Here is a 16,304-nt window from a genome sequence, read left to right as displayed (position 1 = left end):
AGGGTAATTTTTTTCAATTTTTTCATTACTATATATCAGTAATGTCTAAAACTTTGCTTAGAAGTACATTTTAAATGAGGTTACAACTTTGATTGCTGATACAAAAACAATTATATACCACAGTGGGACACACAGGAACAATATCGCTAGCAGCCCTGCACCATTCTTAGGAATGCACATATACAAAGACGTGCAAGGATAAAATGGCATTTAAGCATGTTAAAACAATATGGTTGGAATACTTGTGAGATGTACATTCTCCTATCAGAAATCTCACACGAACTTTACTAAACTGATAAAATATCACACTGTATACCTTAAATGTACACAATTTGTATAAACACACATTATACTATATAGTATTTCCTAAGCGTACACTAACACTCTACTAAGTTTCACTTAAAAATACATCACTTGCCAAGCGGTGGTGGCACACGCCTTTAATTCCAGCACTTGGGAGGCAGAGGCAGGTGGATCTCTGTGAGTTCGAGGCTAGCCTGGTCTACAAGAGCTAGTTCCAGGACAGCTCCAAAGCTATAGAGAAACCCTGTCTTGGGGAAAAAAGAAAGAAACAAAAAGAAAAAGAAAGAAAAGGAAAATGTAACAGATGGAGCTAGAGAAAGGTATCCAAGGATGCACACCAATCTTAAAATTATTTTCAGAAAGTGATAAAAGAAAAGTGCAGATGACTTTTCCTTTTTGATAGAACTCTTTCTAAGTAATTTGTGTCCATACAACAAACATAGCCCTGTTTTAAGCAGAAGAGGAAAAAATGGGGGGGAAAAATCATGTCTTAATAAACTCTAGCCATTAATCAATCAACCTAGTTGTGTGTAACAGCTTCCTTGGTAATTGAAACACAGCGTCCTGAAAGGAAACTCCTTAAACAGGAAGATAAACAACTCATAACAGTTTCAGGAAGTCCCTAAAACTGACCAGATTCACTAAGCCTCTTTGCCAGAATATGCAATAAAAGTTGAGAATCCCTTGCAGACCTAACAAGCCAAACCTTAACCAGCTTCCTAGAGGAAGCAGAAATCAGTGAAGCTTGCCTGGAAGAGATTTAGAACTGAGCCATGAGGAAAGGCCACCCTCCAGCTGCCAGCAGGCTGTGTAGTACACTCCAGGTTCTCTGCTTTGGTGATTCAGTTATCACTGAGTCATTTTTGCTCCTGTTATATAACATGTCACCCATATAGTAAGTAACTCCAATAAAACTCACGGTTCACCAGGCTGGACTTTGGTGATATCCATGACTTTGGTCTGTTACGGTAATCCTCTTTGGGGTGTGTAGACAAGTGTGTTGCATCTTCCCAGGAAAAATTTTGCCACACAACGCTAATTCATACTGGATCAGACCTAAAAACCTCCTTCATGTGGTCCAGCTTCCATGGTACCAGAAAAATCCTATACAAGTCACCAAAGGAGGGAAGCTGTGACACCTATGAGCCACAATGACCAACACGATGAGATATCCATAAAGATGTAATAAGTGGCACTCACATGTCAGTGGTAACCAACAGTTGTCTGATTGGACTTATGGCCCCCTCAAAGGAGGGAAATAATGCCTGAAAATATATGTAGATTCCCAAGGCTAATGAGGCCATAAGCCTTAGAAAATAATCTATTAACACTGTTTTGTTAGATCAGCACAATTCCTTACCATATTCTAAACCATATCCTATATGCACAGATAGGCGAAGCTACTAACAACTGCCATTAAAGAAGCTTTGTTTTTACAGCAAATGGAGGCCATCACAAAACACCACAAATGGACACAATGCAGAATCAGCAGACTGTGGGAGTCAGCCCCAATACATACATCTACATCACAGTTCCTGTATCTATGGCTCAGGGAACAGTACGGAAGATGGGGTAGAAAAATTTTAAGAGTCAGAGGACTAGGAAGTGGCTACTAAGAAAGGGAACTCCCACAGGATTCCACCCCTAGATAAAGAAGCACAGGCAATTAATAGGTGCAGAAAGAAGGAAAAATTAGCCTTTCCCAGGGCTAAATCCAATGTAAAGGGATCATCCCTGAAATCATATACACAACCAACAAAATTACACTTAACAGGTTATATCTTTACATTTATGCATACATGTATGTAACAAAAATAGTTTAATGAAGCTATTAATGAGAGAGAGTGCGGGGGGAGATGTGGAAAAAACTGGAAGGAGGGAAACTGCAGGAAGGAGGGAAAAGGGGAAAAGTGATGAGGTACTTATATTTTAATTAAAAATGTATTTTAGAAAGTGTGCTTCCATAAATATTAGACTTATCCTATAAGAATAATTTAATATTAGCATGCTAAACATTATCAATAAAACTTAGTAAGTTTCCCCTACATCTTTACCAAGAAAGAAAGGAGAACACTTTCCTAAATTGACTTGAATATATTACCCCATAATTTGGTTTCTCACTATTTTTCAATGGAGTCATATATAGGCTCATGATCAAGAGGAAAACCCTACAAGGCATTTTCACAGATGACTTAGTTTCTCAGTGGATAGTAATTTGGCACAGCATGAAATGACAACCTATTATTACTTTAATAATTAAGGTCAATGGGATTACTTTGCATGCTCAACTTGGGGATCCCCAACATCTGAAGGCCCTTACTCCACCTCAAACCAACAACTAGACAAAACATTATGATAATATAAACAAAAGAAGCTGATGTCACTTTAAAAAGAACAATAATGCAATACTAAAGTTTAAGTTATATAACCTTTTAAAATGAGCAAAAAGTTAACTTCATACCTCATTTAAGGTAAGTCATCTCTGAACTCTAATCACTTGATCGAGTGGTAGGTTTTATCAGCATGAATATGGATCTTAAATAGAAAACTTCAGTTCACATACAGTTTACTGAAACCACATTAACTCTTTGCCACAATAAGGCATAATAGGAGTACACCAAGTGTCTCATATTCATGACTCACTATCACCAGAAAAACCAGTTTGCCTTCAGTTTACTCAGTGTGCGAGCTTCCTATGTGTGGAAAGAGTTTCGGCATAAACAAAAGAAACGTGACCCATATGATCAAAAGTTAGAGGCTCTTCTTGAGTCTGATCATGTCACTGTCTTATAAAAGCTAGGATACTTCAACTTATTGTACATCTTCCAAAAATACAGTCTCAAGATTTATATCAAGACAAAGCCCTAAGTATCTGACTGTTTATTAAAGGAATTCCCTTGAATAATGTTATTGTCTCAATATGACTCTACACAAAACAAACTGAATTTAGCATTCAGTGCTTACAGGATGATCAGTCCTCACAAACACTGGAAACACAGTTGTTACATACTCTGTCTTCAAGAGCCTACAAACTAGAGGAATAATAAACTATGAAATAGGATGTATAGGCTTCGGGAGCCGCCGATTACCGTCCAGCCATGGCCAAGTCCAAGAACCACACCACACACAACCAGTCCCCGAAATGGCACAGAAACGGCATCAAGAAACCCCGGTCACAAAGATACGAATCTCTAAAGGGGGTTGACCCCAGTTCCTGAGGAACATGCGCTTTGCCAAGAAGCACAACAAGAAAGGCCTGAAGAAGATGCAGGCAAATAATGCAAAGGCCATGAGCCCACGTGCGGAGGCCATCAAGGCCCTGGTGAAGCCCCAGGTGATGAAGCCCAAGGTGCCAAAGGGCCCCAGCCGCAAACTCACCCATCTGGCTTTAATTGCTCACCCCAAGCTTGGGAAGCGGATTAGAAGCGACATGGCCAGGGGTCGTAGGCTCCAAAAAACAAAGCCCAAGGTTCAAGCCAAAGCAGAGGCCTCAGCTGCAGCTCAGGCGCCCAAAGGTGCCCAGGCCCCTGTGAAGGCCCCATAAAAAAGGTCTGCCAATGTGAAGACAGATGGACTGGTGTGAACACCTACAAAGTATTTGCAGATGCTCAGGACCTTATGCTGTTTATACAAATAAACTTGAGGCAAGTTCTGTTAAAAAAGAAAGAAAGAAAGAAAGAAAGAAAGAAAGAAAGAAAGAAAGAGGATATATACAGAATACTATAAGTTTTCCTCTCCTGGGATTATTTATATGAATTACAAAGAAGAGAAAATTGAGTGGTATCTTCTCAACCATCTCAAGTAACAAATAAATACATAGATGCATATGCTGGATGGTATCGTATACTATGGAGAAAGAATTATAAGATGGTATATAGTAGACCACACATCATAGGGTGTAAAGCAATAACAGTTTTTGAGGGGCTGGAGAGATGGTTCAGAGGTTAAGTGCACAGACTGCTCTTCCGGAGGTCCTGAGTTCAATTCCCAGCAACCACATGGTGGTTCACAACCATCTGTAATGAGATCTGGTGCCCTCTTCTGGCCTGCAGGCATGGAGGCTGAACACTTTGTACAAAATAAATAAATAAACCTTTAAAAAAAAATATAACAGTTTTTGAGTACTTTTAATCACAGAAACAACATAATCCAACATATAAAATATCGCTCTAGCAATAGCAGAGGTAAAAGGAGAGCATGAAAACAAGTAGAGCAGCTGTCAGACTGTAGAGGCATCAGCCTCTGGGCAGAAACATTCTGTATACAATACCACCAGAATAAGAGGTGGTGAATGGGGCCTGGAAAATGGCAGGACTAAAAACAGTAGTTTCCCCAATACTTTCCCAGATGGCTGTGATAACAGTGATACTAGGAAACTTAGAAACACTGTAGCTAGGACTTATAAAGAAACATCCACAGCTTCAATTATTTTTTTTAAAAAAAGAGATCTGCCCTTTTTAATCCTTAACCATGTTAAATTATTTTAGAATAAATGTTTTTGTTAATCATAAAGAATCATGATTAAAAAGAACTGGATTTTGCCAGGAGGTGGTGGTGCACGTCTTTAATTCCAGCACTGGGGAGGCAGAGGCAGGTGGATCTTTGTGAGTTCGAGGTCAGCTTGGTCTACAGAGCAAGTTGAGGACAGGCTCCAAAACCAGATTTTAAAGTATGTCCTATATGACTTAAAATAATATTTATAATAAAGATAAAAAATACTCTAAATAAATGGTGTCTTTATCATGACTTCCATTACTTAACTGACAGAACCCACTTACTGCTCCTGACAAGGCCAATTCCTTCCAAGATACCAGGTTATTCATAAACCAGCCATTAGCCAAAGATTTGAAAGGTTCTCTAAGTACTAAAAGATACTATGTCATTTTCCTAAAGCACTTAAACAAGGTGCAAAGAAAATGTTCCAGGTACCCTTGGCAAGATTACAAGATCTTTTCCTAATAGGTCTTTTAACTGGGAAGATGGGGACTTTGAGGATGCAGATATGTCCTCCAGACGCTAAATGTGCAGTATATCTCACCTACCCACTCATTTCTCCTCCAAAACATCTTAAACAATGAGTGTACCCTGGCAGAATCAAACCACTAGCCAGGAATTTCTGCCTATGACTCAATCACATGTTCAAAAATGTATTCTTCATTTTCAAACAACATCTAAAGGAAATCACATGAATATATGTTTTCTGTACAGCTGTCATGTATGTTCTTTCATCTTTGTAAGAGGCTAACAAATGACGCTAAGTGCTCACCTGACTAGGTAAACATGCTACTCAATACCTAAAGCAGAAGGGTAAACCGGACAATAACACAATATAGAGATTCCACTAACAGTATTAAATTCCCTAAATAGTATTCAGAAGTATCTGCTTTCTGAAGAAAAGAACAAAACAAAAAAAGTAAATGGAGTAAACAACGCTTGAAGAACATCATGATTTAGATTCCAGCTCTGACAATTGTGAGCTTTTTTAAGTCACAGTTTATCTATAACCTAATACTACATGCTAAGTCCTGTGAGATAAAATTAAATCAGTGCTTATCAAATACAATTTATCCACGGCCCCAGTCTAAACATTCAGGAGTATGGTCCAGGAATGTGAATGTCTTAACAAATCCCAAGGATTCTCCTCACATACCAGTATCACAACTGAGAAGTCCCCGGAAAGAAGACATATACATATACATATACATACATATATATATATATATATATATATATATATATATACACACGCACATGCTGGTGTGTTTGTTAATAAGTATTCATATGAGCACCCTAGAACAAGCATTTAAATGTTCAGCAAATGCCTGATGTAATTATTATAATTGTATTATCAACAATTATTTTGAAATTTAAAAAGAGTCTTTTGAAAAAGGATTACAAAATTTGCATAAACCTCTCACCAAAAATAAACTTAAAGTATACAGCTATACCATTTCAGAGAAACTCGGAGGTGACCAGAGTAAGATTCCACATAAAAGACAATGCCATTTTGCACACAACTTAAAATCCAACGACAGTTTAAAATTAGTTCTGTGTTGTATTTTTTTATAAAAACTTGTCCGATTTGATCACATGCTCGTTCAGTCCCAGTCCAGCTGGCTTTGGTGCGCTCCCATTATATCAGGCACACTGTCTCAGTTGGAGAACGAACCCCTTGTGGTCCTGACTTCCTTGCTCATCTTCTCCCTCCTTCGGCTCTTCAACTGGACCTCAGTCCAGTGCTCAGACGTAGGTCTCTGTCTCTATCTCCATCCATTGCCAGACGAAGGTTCATATTCATCTTTTGGGGTCTGGGTTATCTCATTCTTATAGTGTTTTCTATTTCCATCCATTTGCATGCAAAATTCAAAATGTCATTGTTTTTTACTGCTAAGTAGTACTCTAATGTGTATATGTGACGAGCATGTGATCAAACCGGACTCTCTGAATGTGGCTGATAATGGGGGTTGACTAAGAAGCCAATGATAATGGCACTCGGATTTGTCTCTACTGCATGGACTGGCTTTTGGGATCCTAGTCTGTTTGGATGTATAACTTCCTAGGCCTGGATGGAGAGGGGAGGGCCTTGGACTTCTAGGGGGAGGGAGGAGGGTGAGTGGGGAATGCAGGGAAATGGGAGGAGGGGAGGAAGTGGAAATTTTGAATGGTATTGTTTATAAAGCAATAAAAATAAAAAAATAAACTTGTCTAGGCCAAGTTGCTCAACCACAAAACTGATCCCTTATTTTCCAGCATTCCTAAACACATACGAGAGTATCAACAGCAACAAACATCTAAAACCAGAGGAGAATACTTATCTTTGGTTATTATTTATAAATAGTAACGGTGTCTTTTCTTCTTTAAAGAATAAAGTGTTAAACCCTTCAATTAATTATTACTTCCTATGAGAATCATCTAATGTATGGGCTAATATAACACACACAAGCACACATGCACACATGCATACTTAAAAACATTTTAACTACTCTTTCATACCAGCATTGGATATACCTCAATGTTCTATTGATAACATTGTATTATTGTTCAAAACTTCCTTTAGCAAAAATTCTACTAAATTACATACAAATTTTACTTAAATGTGTTTTTAGGCTATTTCTATCACATTTATGAATGTAGGGTATTTTCAGAGAATTATTAGAGCACTGAGTACTTTCTCTTCTAAATTTAGATACTAAAAAATAAATTTTAAATTAAAAATGTTAAAGTGACACTAACAGATGTTATTTGTCACTGGGTTTATTTTCCACATACATCTTTCTAAGATTATAGAAATCAATGAGCTAATTCAACAGATTGCTAGGTGTGTTATGTAAATAATGTTTGTATCCAGTTATAATGTGAGTATCCAGTTATCTATTCTTTATAAAGTAAAAAAAAAAAAAAACTCTTCTAGACTTCTGGTGCGAAACATCAGCAGAAAATAAACAAACAAACAAACCAGCAAGCATCTGATAAGATTTAATGATAAAAAGAATTGTTCTTATTAAAATACCAGATTTTACTATTTTCTTTTATTAAATTTTACTATTTAGCCTACTAACATCAGAAAAACACAGTTAAACCAAAAAACCCAGAAGGCTCAAGGTATTTTAAAGAGTTTAAAGAAATACAGTAAAAATTAGAATTTAAAGATGGCTCAAGGAAGTATAAACAAAAGTTAGCAGCTTTCTTGAGCATGTAGAATATTAGCTACTTCCATGAAAAGTTCTATGTAGCACTAGACCAATTGCAGCACTCTAAACAATAGATAATAAATAAAATTCAGGGAGTTTAATCTGATTACCTAATACAGCTGTTTTCATAAATATTTCTGAAGTGAGTGAAAATCAAAGACATTTTTAAAAAATTTTAGTGTTCAATATACATTTACTATGCTGTAAACAAATCAACACACCTGAATTACCAGTAATACATTGTGAGAAGTATTTCTCTGAACCTCTTACCTAGAAGAGCTTTACAAAAAAAAAAAAAATTATATATATATATATATATATATATATATATATATATATATATAGATAGATATATATCTCCTCCCATTTCCACACTTTCTTGGCTGGATCAGTTCTAACACTCAAAGGATATTTTGGCAAAGGGTATTTAAAAAGGCATCAAATATGAATAGAGAATAGTAAGGAAAAGACAAAGGAGGTTCCGAGACTACTTCTTCATCATTAATTACTTCAAGATACAAGCAGAGACCATTCCATACTTAAAGCACTGGAAGAACAGTGTGAGTGCAGAGGAGACTAGGGAAGTCTGCAATTAGCTATAGTTACCATAACAATAAACATTCCAAAATGAACTCAAAAGGAAATAACTGGCTAACATGTTACTGTGTTATATATACCTCAGTTAACACTTCTTTAAAATATAAAATGCACAACAGAGAATATAGGACAATAACTTACTTGAGTAGGAACAAGTACTGGAGGGTAGGCCATCTTGTGATGTCTATACACCCAAAATGCACAAATGACAATCCCTGCAATTAACATAAGTGGTACCAAGGAATACAGCAAGATGTTGTAATAGGGTGGCTTCGGTGTAACAGGATTTGAAGTGGCTGTGGAAGAGGGAAGAGGAAACGGTTCGGATTTGGTCTACAATTCTATCATATGTAGTAAGCATAGAGTCAGATTTGGGGGGAAATAAAATATAAGAAAGTAGTAGTAAAACAAGCATGATTTTTTACTTACGCTGTGTGACTTCCATCTCCGGAAAATAAGAGAACTTTTCATTACACATATTGCCCTCACAGCAACAAAAGTACACTTCAGGGCTGTCTTTTTTTTCTATACAATCAGTCCTGTTTGAAAAAAAAAAATTAACACCAATATTATTATACTGATCCTACAACAAACGTTCAAATTGAAGATATTTATTGAGTATCCAGTTATCAATTCTTTTTTTGATACGAAACCCCAGCAGAAAATAAATAAATAAACAAACCAGCAAGCATCTGGGTTTATGAGATCACACCGACTGCCCGAGACCACTGCTTTAATGTGGTCTATAATGAGCAATCTAAGGTAACTGTCTTCTTTGTTTTTTCAATTATTAGAGAAGCTTGAGAAGAACATAAAGCCAGTGAGGCAATTTAGTCTAGGAGTTGTATTAGCTCATGGGAAATGGAACTTACCCATTTTGTGAATATTAAAAACTGAAAGCTAAATAAACGTACACATACATTAAGTGATGTGAGCTTGTATTTCATGAATGGAACATATATCAACATCAGAGACCCAAACTAGCTTTGGGAATGTCATGTTTTTCAAAGTAGTACATTTACAATTCCTGAACAGATAAGCAAGGTTGTGATTTTAAAAATAAAAATGCAGAGAATATGAACAACAAACACATAGGACCTTATACTGCGGACTGATCACAATCAGGCTGACTAAATTAAAATACAAAGCAGCAGCCTTCTACACAGGAACTAAGTCATTGGAAAGACATGGAGTTAGCCTAGAGAAACAAGTTCCATTCAACCACTAAGAAACAGCTATATCTCTCTGTCTTTTTAAAAGCAACTTTAAATATCAATGAACCTAAAGACACAGCGCACAACTGTACCAAGGTTTTAGTGGCATTCAGCAATAATATGGCTGAGACAACTCCAGGAAGAGTTGAAGATGCATACATTCTTACCTGTCATAGCAGTTGATGTCATCCAGCCAACAACCTTGCTTCACTATTTCTATGGAACCAGAAATATTCTTCCAGGTCGCAAAACAATGTCGCCGTTTATCTTTATCACCATAACAAGGCTCAACACCAGTCTGATTGGTTCTGTCTCTTTCCCAATTAGCATTAAAGAAAAGACACTCCTGAGTTTCTGATCTACCGAGTATAGCACCTGTAAGATAACAGAACATCTTAATGTAACTATACAGCTCTTAATATCTATGCTCTGAATAAGGCAGCCACTTAAGGCACTCTTGCAAGTTCCCTAGTGTTGTAACTTTGCATTTATGTTGCTAGGTTAATCCCCATACTTTAAATATAAAAATAACCACAATCATGTGAATTAGCCACATATATTACAAGATTTCTCTTGACAATGTCAGCCTCATTTAATTTAAAAACACAAAAAAAGCAAAATTGTTTTCAACCCTCCCACAGACATTTTTTAAAAATATTTTGTACGACAAAAGACAATCTAAGCAAACAATTCTCCTGTATTGTAGTTCCCTCAACTCTGGAGACTAAAACAAAGCAGGGCCATGCAGACTTTGGAATCCAGCAGACTACTCTCAAAAGTGAGTCTCTTTAGTAAAGCAATTTGCATTAATATGCATTACCAAGGGTAAAATTTTAATCTGTTGGTAAAAACAGGTGTTGTGGAAGACCTGTACGTGAACTACATTAGGATAACAAAGTCATAGTGAGGTCAGTGGTAATATTAACAAATGTGGCCGTTTAATTCTAAATAGTGAAATGAACCAACATCCAGAAGATCCATATAATACAGAGAATCAATAGTTTCTAAAAAGAATTAACGTGATGTTACAAAAGCACTCATGTGTAAAAACTCATTAAAGGTGAAAGGCAGCTCACCAAAAGAAGAGACTATACTTCTTGAATTTTGGTATTATATCAAAAATACAAACATCTAAATAAATTATTCCTCTTCTCTAACTACATAACTGTGTGTGGCTAGATGAAAATAATACAGCAACCAAAGTAACATACAACAGCAGTTGAATGAAGAAACAGATAAGGAACCCCACTGTTTCTACTAAGCCAATAACGAAAGTTACAAAAAATATCACATTTCTTTTTGCTTTAGAAAATATTTTTCATAAAGATTTCTTCTTTTACTAACAGAATAAAAAACACTTGCTATTTTTAAACAAATTGTCATTTTAAAATATCTTCATTTCTAACGTGGAAAACATATAATCTACATTCAAAATCAAAAAATTCTCTGGAGTAGTTGTGTTATGGACAGGAAATATCGGAACAAAACGCTCATATGTTGAAGATTTGGTTCCCAACTGGAGGCATTATTGACAAGTGACTAGATATTGAGGTTTCTGACCTAATCAATGAGTTAATCTCATAATGGAGCTTGTAGGAAGTAGGTCACTTGAAGTACAATATCCCTTCTCCCCAGTCCTCACTCTATTTCCTGTCTACCAGGAGGTGGGGGTTTGACTGGACAGTTATGATGTTCACATCTGTACTCAGGTCCATAGCAATGAAACCAACCCACAAGTGACTGAGACAATGAAACTAGGATCCAACATAAGTCTTTTAAGTCACTGAGGTCGTATGCTGTCCTAGCAACAATAAACTAACACGGGTTCCTTAATTTTATGAGCCTAAGTCTTGAGAACAGCTGTTCTACAATTACTAAGAGAGATGTACTTATGAGTTTGTAGTGTCTATGTGCAGGAATGCTGTCATAAGATGGCATACTGCAAACTATCCTGACAACTATGTCATCTGTATTCTATACAAGGACTGCTACTACTATTTATCTGTACACATCAGCAGCCATTTTCTAGGCTACTTCTTTTCTAAAACTTCTTCAAAACATGAGCAAACCAATTTCTCTTGTAAAAAATATTCTAAAAGCATGTACTGCCCACACTCTTATCTTAAAACAGGGATGGCAAACTTTTTTGTAAAGGTCCAGACAGTGTGTATTTTAGGCTTTGCAGGCCATATGGTCTGTTGCAACTACTCTGCTTATGAAGTACAAAAGTATCCATAGACAGTAAATGAATGAACATAGTTTGTGTTCCAATAAAACTTTATTTATGCAAATTAAAAACTAAACTTTTTGCAATTTTTGCATCTCAAAAAATATTATCCTTCATATTTTCTCCAAACACTTAACGTAGAAATTCATTCTGGGATACATCTGGCCCACAGGTTGTGTGATCAGCAACTCCCTCTTAAAACATTGCCATTACTATTCCAACAGGCTGGCTAATCTGACTTTGATTTGCTAGAGTTGAGTGTCCTATGTATTTCTGTCCATTTAACTCACGCAATAAATAGATAGATGGATAGATAGATGGATGGATTCATGGATGGATGAATATATAGATGAATGAACACTGTGTAACTATTTTCAGTCTTCAAAGGAAGAGTCCACTGCAGCACAGGAATATCTTAAACTAAATATGACCAAAACAAACATTGCTTGTAGCCTTAGTAACAAATGGGCTATACCTTTGGTTTCCAGTCAATGAAAAAGGTTTCCTTAAGTATTCTGCTGAGAGTGAGTCTGAAGATTTTTTGAAGAGAATTTAGTACAAAAGAAATGACAAAAAAGGGGAAATATTTGTTTCCTCCTAGTATAGACAAAAGACAAACTAATGATCACTTTAATCACTTTAAAGTACTTCTAAAATTTATCTTTTAAAGTTAAATAAATTTTCTGTGTAATTTTCTAGATCTAGAATATCATTTATTTTTTTCAGAGGTAAAGAAAATTGCTTGAGGAAACTTATGACAATCTTCTTCACTTGTCCTAAAGTTGGTCTGTAATTAGTCTTTGTCTCATACATTCCATAACTAAACAATAAATAAAATAACATGATACTTATAGAAATAAACTAAATGTATCTAAACATATATTCTTACACTCTAAAGTTCACACCTTGACTTTGAAAGTGTAGTTCTATGAAAAGATGCTATTGTTCAGATGCTATAGTTTAGTCTAAAGCTTTCTTAAACACTAAACCTTTATACTTAAGTTTATTCTCCCAAAATAATTCTAAATACTTAAAACTATCATTTCAAAAAAAATTAAGTAGGCATAAAAGTCTACATGTAAGGCACATTCTTAAATCCTGTTTCTTTCATTCTTGTAACTCGGTGTTACTTTCTATGTCCTATAAAAGAGATAGCTAAACAGTGTATTTAGAACAAGCAAACAAATCCTTCGCTACATCTTTCTACATCTATAAAATGAAGCAGGCTCATTCTGGGTCCAAATTTTCTCCAGAATCATAATTCAGTCTAATTATAGTAAATCAAAAATTCTAGTCACAATCAACTATCTAAGTAACTTAGTAATATTTCTGTATAGAGTACTTGTATTGATGACTAACGCTAACTGCTTCATTTTCTTACCACTAGGGGAAAAAATAAAACAAACTATAAACAGGACTCCTGAGACATAAAACACCCAAGACAATGAATCAAAAATACTTTTCCATGAGAAAGGAAATTTCAACTAAAAGATGGCAGATAAATAGAATTCAAGTTTTTATACCAATACAAATTTTATACACAATCTCCTCCAGATACAACAAAAAAGATCCAGTGCTTCCTCATTCATTTCAAAGTTAAAATTAATTTTAAACAATTAATTAATTTCAATACAATTTTGAAATTGTAGTATACTGATAAAAGTAACAGCAGGCAAGGAAAAAGACCTTCTTTTCACTAACTTGAATGCAAAAATTCTCACCAAAATTTTAATAAATTAAATCTATAATTTTTTTAAAAAAACAAAAAAGAGAACTAAGACACTACAGTTTTACTTCAGCTATGCAAGGCTAGTTCAGTGTTCAAACTTAACTCAATGCAGTCTACCAAAGGAAATAAAAGTGAAAAATAGTATGATCACATACACCAAAAAAGACAAAGCACCAGACAAAATTTAACGCCTGTTTATAATAAAAACAAACTGCATACTAGGAATAGAAAAGAACTTCCTCAACGTTATAAAGAGGGTCTACCAAAAGCCCACCAATGACATCATATTTAATGGTTATACATAATGAGGAAGACTTCAGGCTAACATAAGAGACAAAGCCAGGTCATCTATCACACTCCTCTTAATCATTTAAAGACAGACTGAATTTTCTGATTTCTGACACAAAACAAGAGACAGAAATTATGGGTATAATGCCGAGAAAAGAAAAATAAAACTGTACTTTCAGATGATATTACTTTTTTAAAAATTTCCAAGAATTTTAAATAAAAGGAAATCTGTTAGAATTAATAAGTGACAAGATAAGAACAAAATCAGTTGCTCTTCTATATACTAACAATAAGCAAAATGAAATGGAAGTCTAAAAAGTTCAAGACAAGATACATTTTATGTAAAAAACTATTTAGAAATTAACATAATCTAACAAAACACAAGTGTTGTAAAATTGTTAAATGCTAATGGAATAAGAGATCCAAACATTTGCAAAGACATCCAATTTTCATATATTAGAAAGTTCAGCATAACAAAGATGACAGTTCTCCCTAAATTTATGTTATGTACAGCTTTATTTAAATTCAATCAACTCTCCATAAATCTATTCGCAGATATAAACCAGGTTATTAGAAAATATTTTGAAATAAAAAAAACTAGAGAGAAGTCACTCATCACTTTTCTAATGTTAAGGTTTACAATGTGGCTAAAAACATCAGGGCAATGTGATAGATAGTACAGAAAGATTCCAGACATGTGTGATGCAGACAAAAAGCCAGAAATAGATCCAAGCAAACCAGACCACTTTTAATAAATGAACAAAGCAATGCAATGAGGAAAGGTAGCTTTTACAATAATAATTGCTGAAGGGATTATAAACTCTATGTAAGCAACTATACATTTAAAGAATCCCTTCCATCATCATGGTCAATTTAGCAGTTCCTAAAAGGCCAGCTATTTCATGAAACTTTGCAGGCTAAATCTCATATATGTATCTATTTTCAAATTTTCTTTTGGTATAAATAGCAAAACCCTAAAAATCTGACCACCATTACTTATTCATTCTCTCAAGTGTTCACTGATCCAATGTAATTAATATCTGTTGACTTATTTGTATAATTTAATAATATTTACTATAAAAACCTTCAAATATAAAAACTGTCAAAAAGTATCACACGCTGGTATCCTTTACTATTTTTGTGTTTTTACAGTTCTGAGGAACAAATCTAAGGCCTAGCTCAAGCCATTGAGCTGTTTTCCCTGGCCCTGTGTGCAGATTCTAGTCAGTCCGTGTGTGCATGTGTGTATTCACGCATGTATGTATGTGGGCATGTATCCTTCTCTATGTCAGGATGGTACTGAAATTTAGATTTTAAATCTATGAAGTAATGCATGTAAATTAACATGACTTACCCATTCTATAATGTGTATATTATTTCAAAATATGCTGTAAGTGCTAAATGTACACAACTTTTTTTCAAAGAAAAATTAATTTATAAAAAAATCATAAACAATCATGAATGGGAAAGCTACACTGCTGAAATGGCATATTTTCATTTAGAAAGGCAATAAATAAATGGTGATGGCTGATGTGTCTTCTGTCAAACTGCCAGTTTTGAATTTTGTCTTTGAGATTTTGTGTGTGTGTGCTGGCAAAAAAATCATTCATGACTAAAAACTCGTATCTAGCATAATACATGAGAGTCAACTTTAGTGAACTATTGCACAAAGGTATTTAGATGCCTACATAATATCTAGATATCACTTAATATGAAATTGAGTAATTATTTAACTGTTTCATGCTTCTTTAATTTTATTTTCAACAGTTTCTATTTAGTAAGCTTTGATTTTTGTGAAGTATTAATTAGTTAAAATGTGCTACTCTCAATATGAAAAAATATTTAACCATTTTATAGAGCTGTATGGCCGGCAGTTCTGAGTAAAAATAATACAAACGTACTCTTCAAAAACATGCTTGGTGTAAGACTACCCATCTTACCTGCCCTCCGACATACATGACTTAGTGAGTGATAAAAAGCAAAATATAATGCAACAACTGAATAAAATCTATCAAGTACCAAACAGGTGAGGTTGGAAATAAAATATCATTTGAGATTACAAATTGCATGCTATATTTTTTCTAAATTAAAAGCACTGTGACCAAACTCATCCTATCAAAATTTTCCTATGTTTGAAACAACTCTTTAAAAAAAAAAAAAGTTAGGCAATTTAAAAATCTGAAGTTCATTCCTAGACAAATAATATTTCCTGAGGTTATGAACAAGTTCTAAAAATACAAAAAAAAAAACACATA

The 16,304-nt window shown here is 34.7% G+C and overlaps 1 protein-coding gene across 2 annotated transcripts in view; it reads right to left on the bottom strand.

The window, feature by feature from the left end:
* The window catches only part of Acvr2a (activin A receptor type 2A), a 75,779-nt gene that overhangs the window by 22,289 nt on the left and 37,186 nt on the right, over nucleotides 1-16,304 (bottom strand). For both annotated transcript variants that reach the window (XM_041631391.1, XM_041631392.1), the window contains exons 2-4: nucleotides 9,973-10,180; nucleotides 9,021-9,130; nucleotides 8,733-8,887 (exon numbers count right to left, since the gene is read on the bottom strand). In XM_041631391.1, the coding sequence (XP_041487325.1) occupies nucleotides 8,733-8,887; nucleotides 9,021-9,130; nucleotides 9,973-10,180 (473 nt within the window). The remainder of the gene's footprint in view (nucleotides 1-8,732; nucleotides 8,888-9,020; nucleotides 9,131-9,972; nucleotides 10,181-16,304) is intronic.

This window comes from Microtus oregoni, unplaced genomic scaffold, assembly GCF_018167655.1.
Source record: "Microtus oregoni isolate MIOR12 unplaced genomic scaffold, Mior012 000037F_ref0000500, whole genome shotgun sequence".
NCBI classification, from domain to species: Eukaryota; Metazoa; Chordata; class Mammalia; order Rodentia; family Cricetidae; genus Microtus; species Microtus oregoni.
The sequence above is the reverse complement of the archived record's forward strand: the minus strand, read 5'-3'. Positions and strand labels throughout refer to the sequence as shown.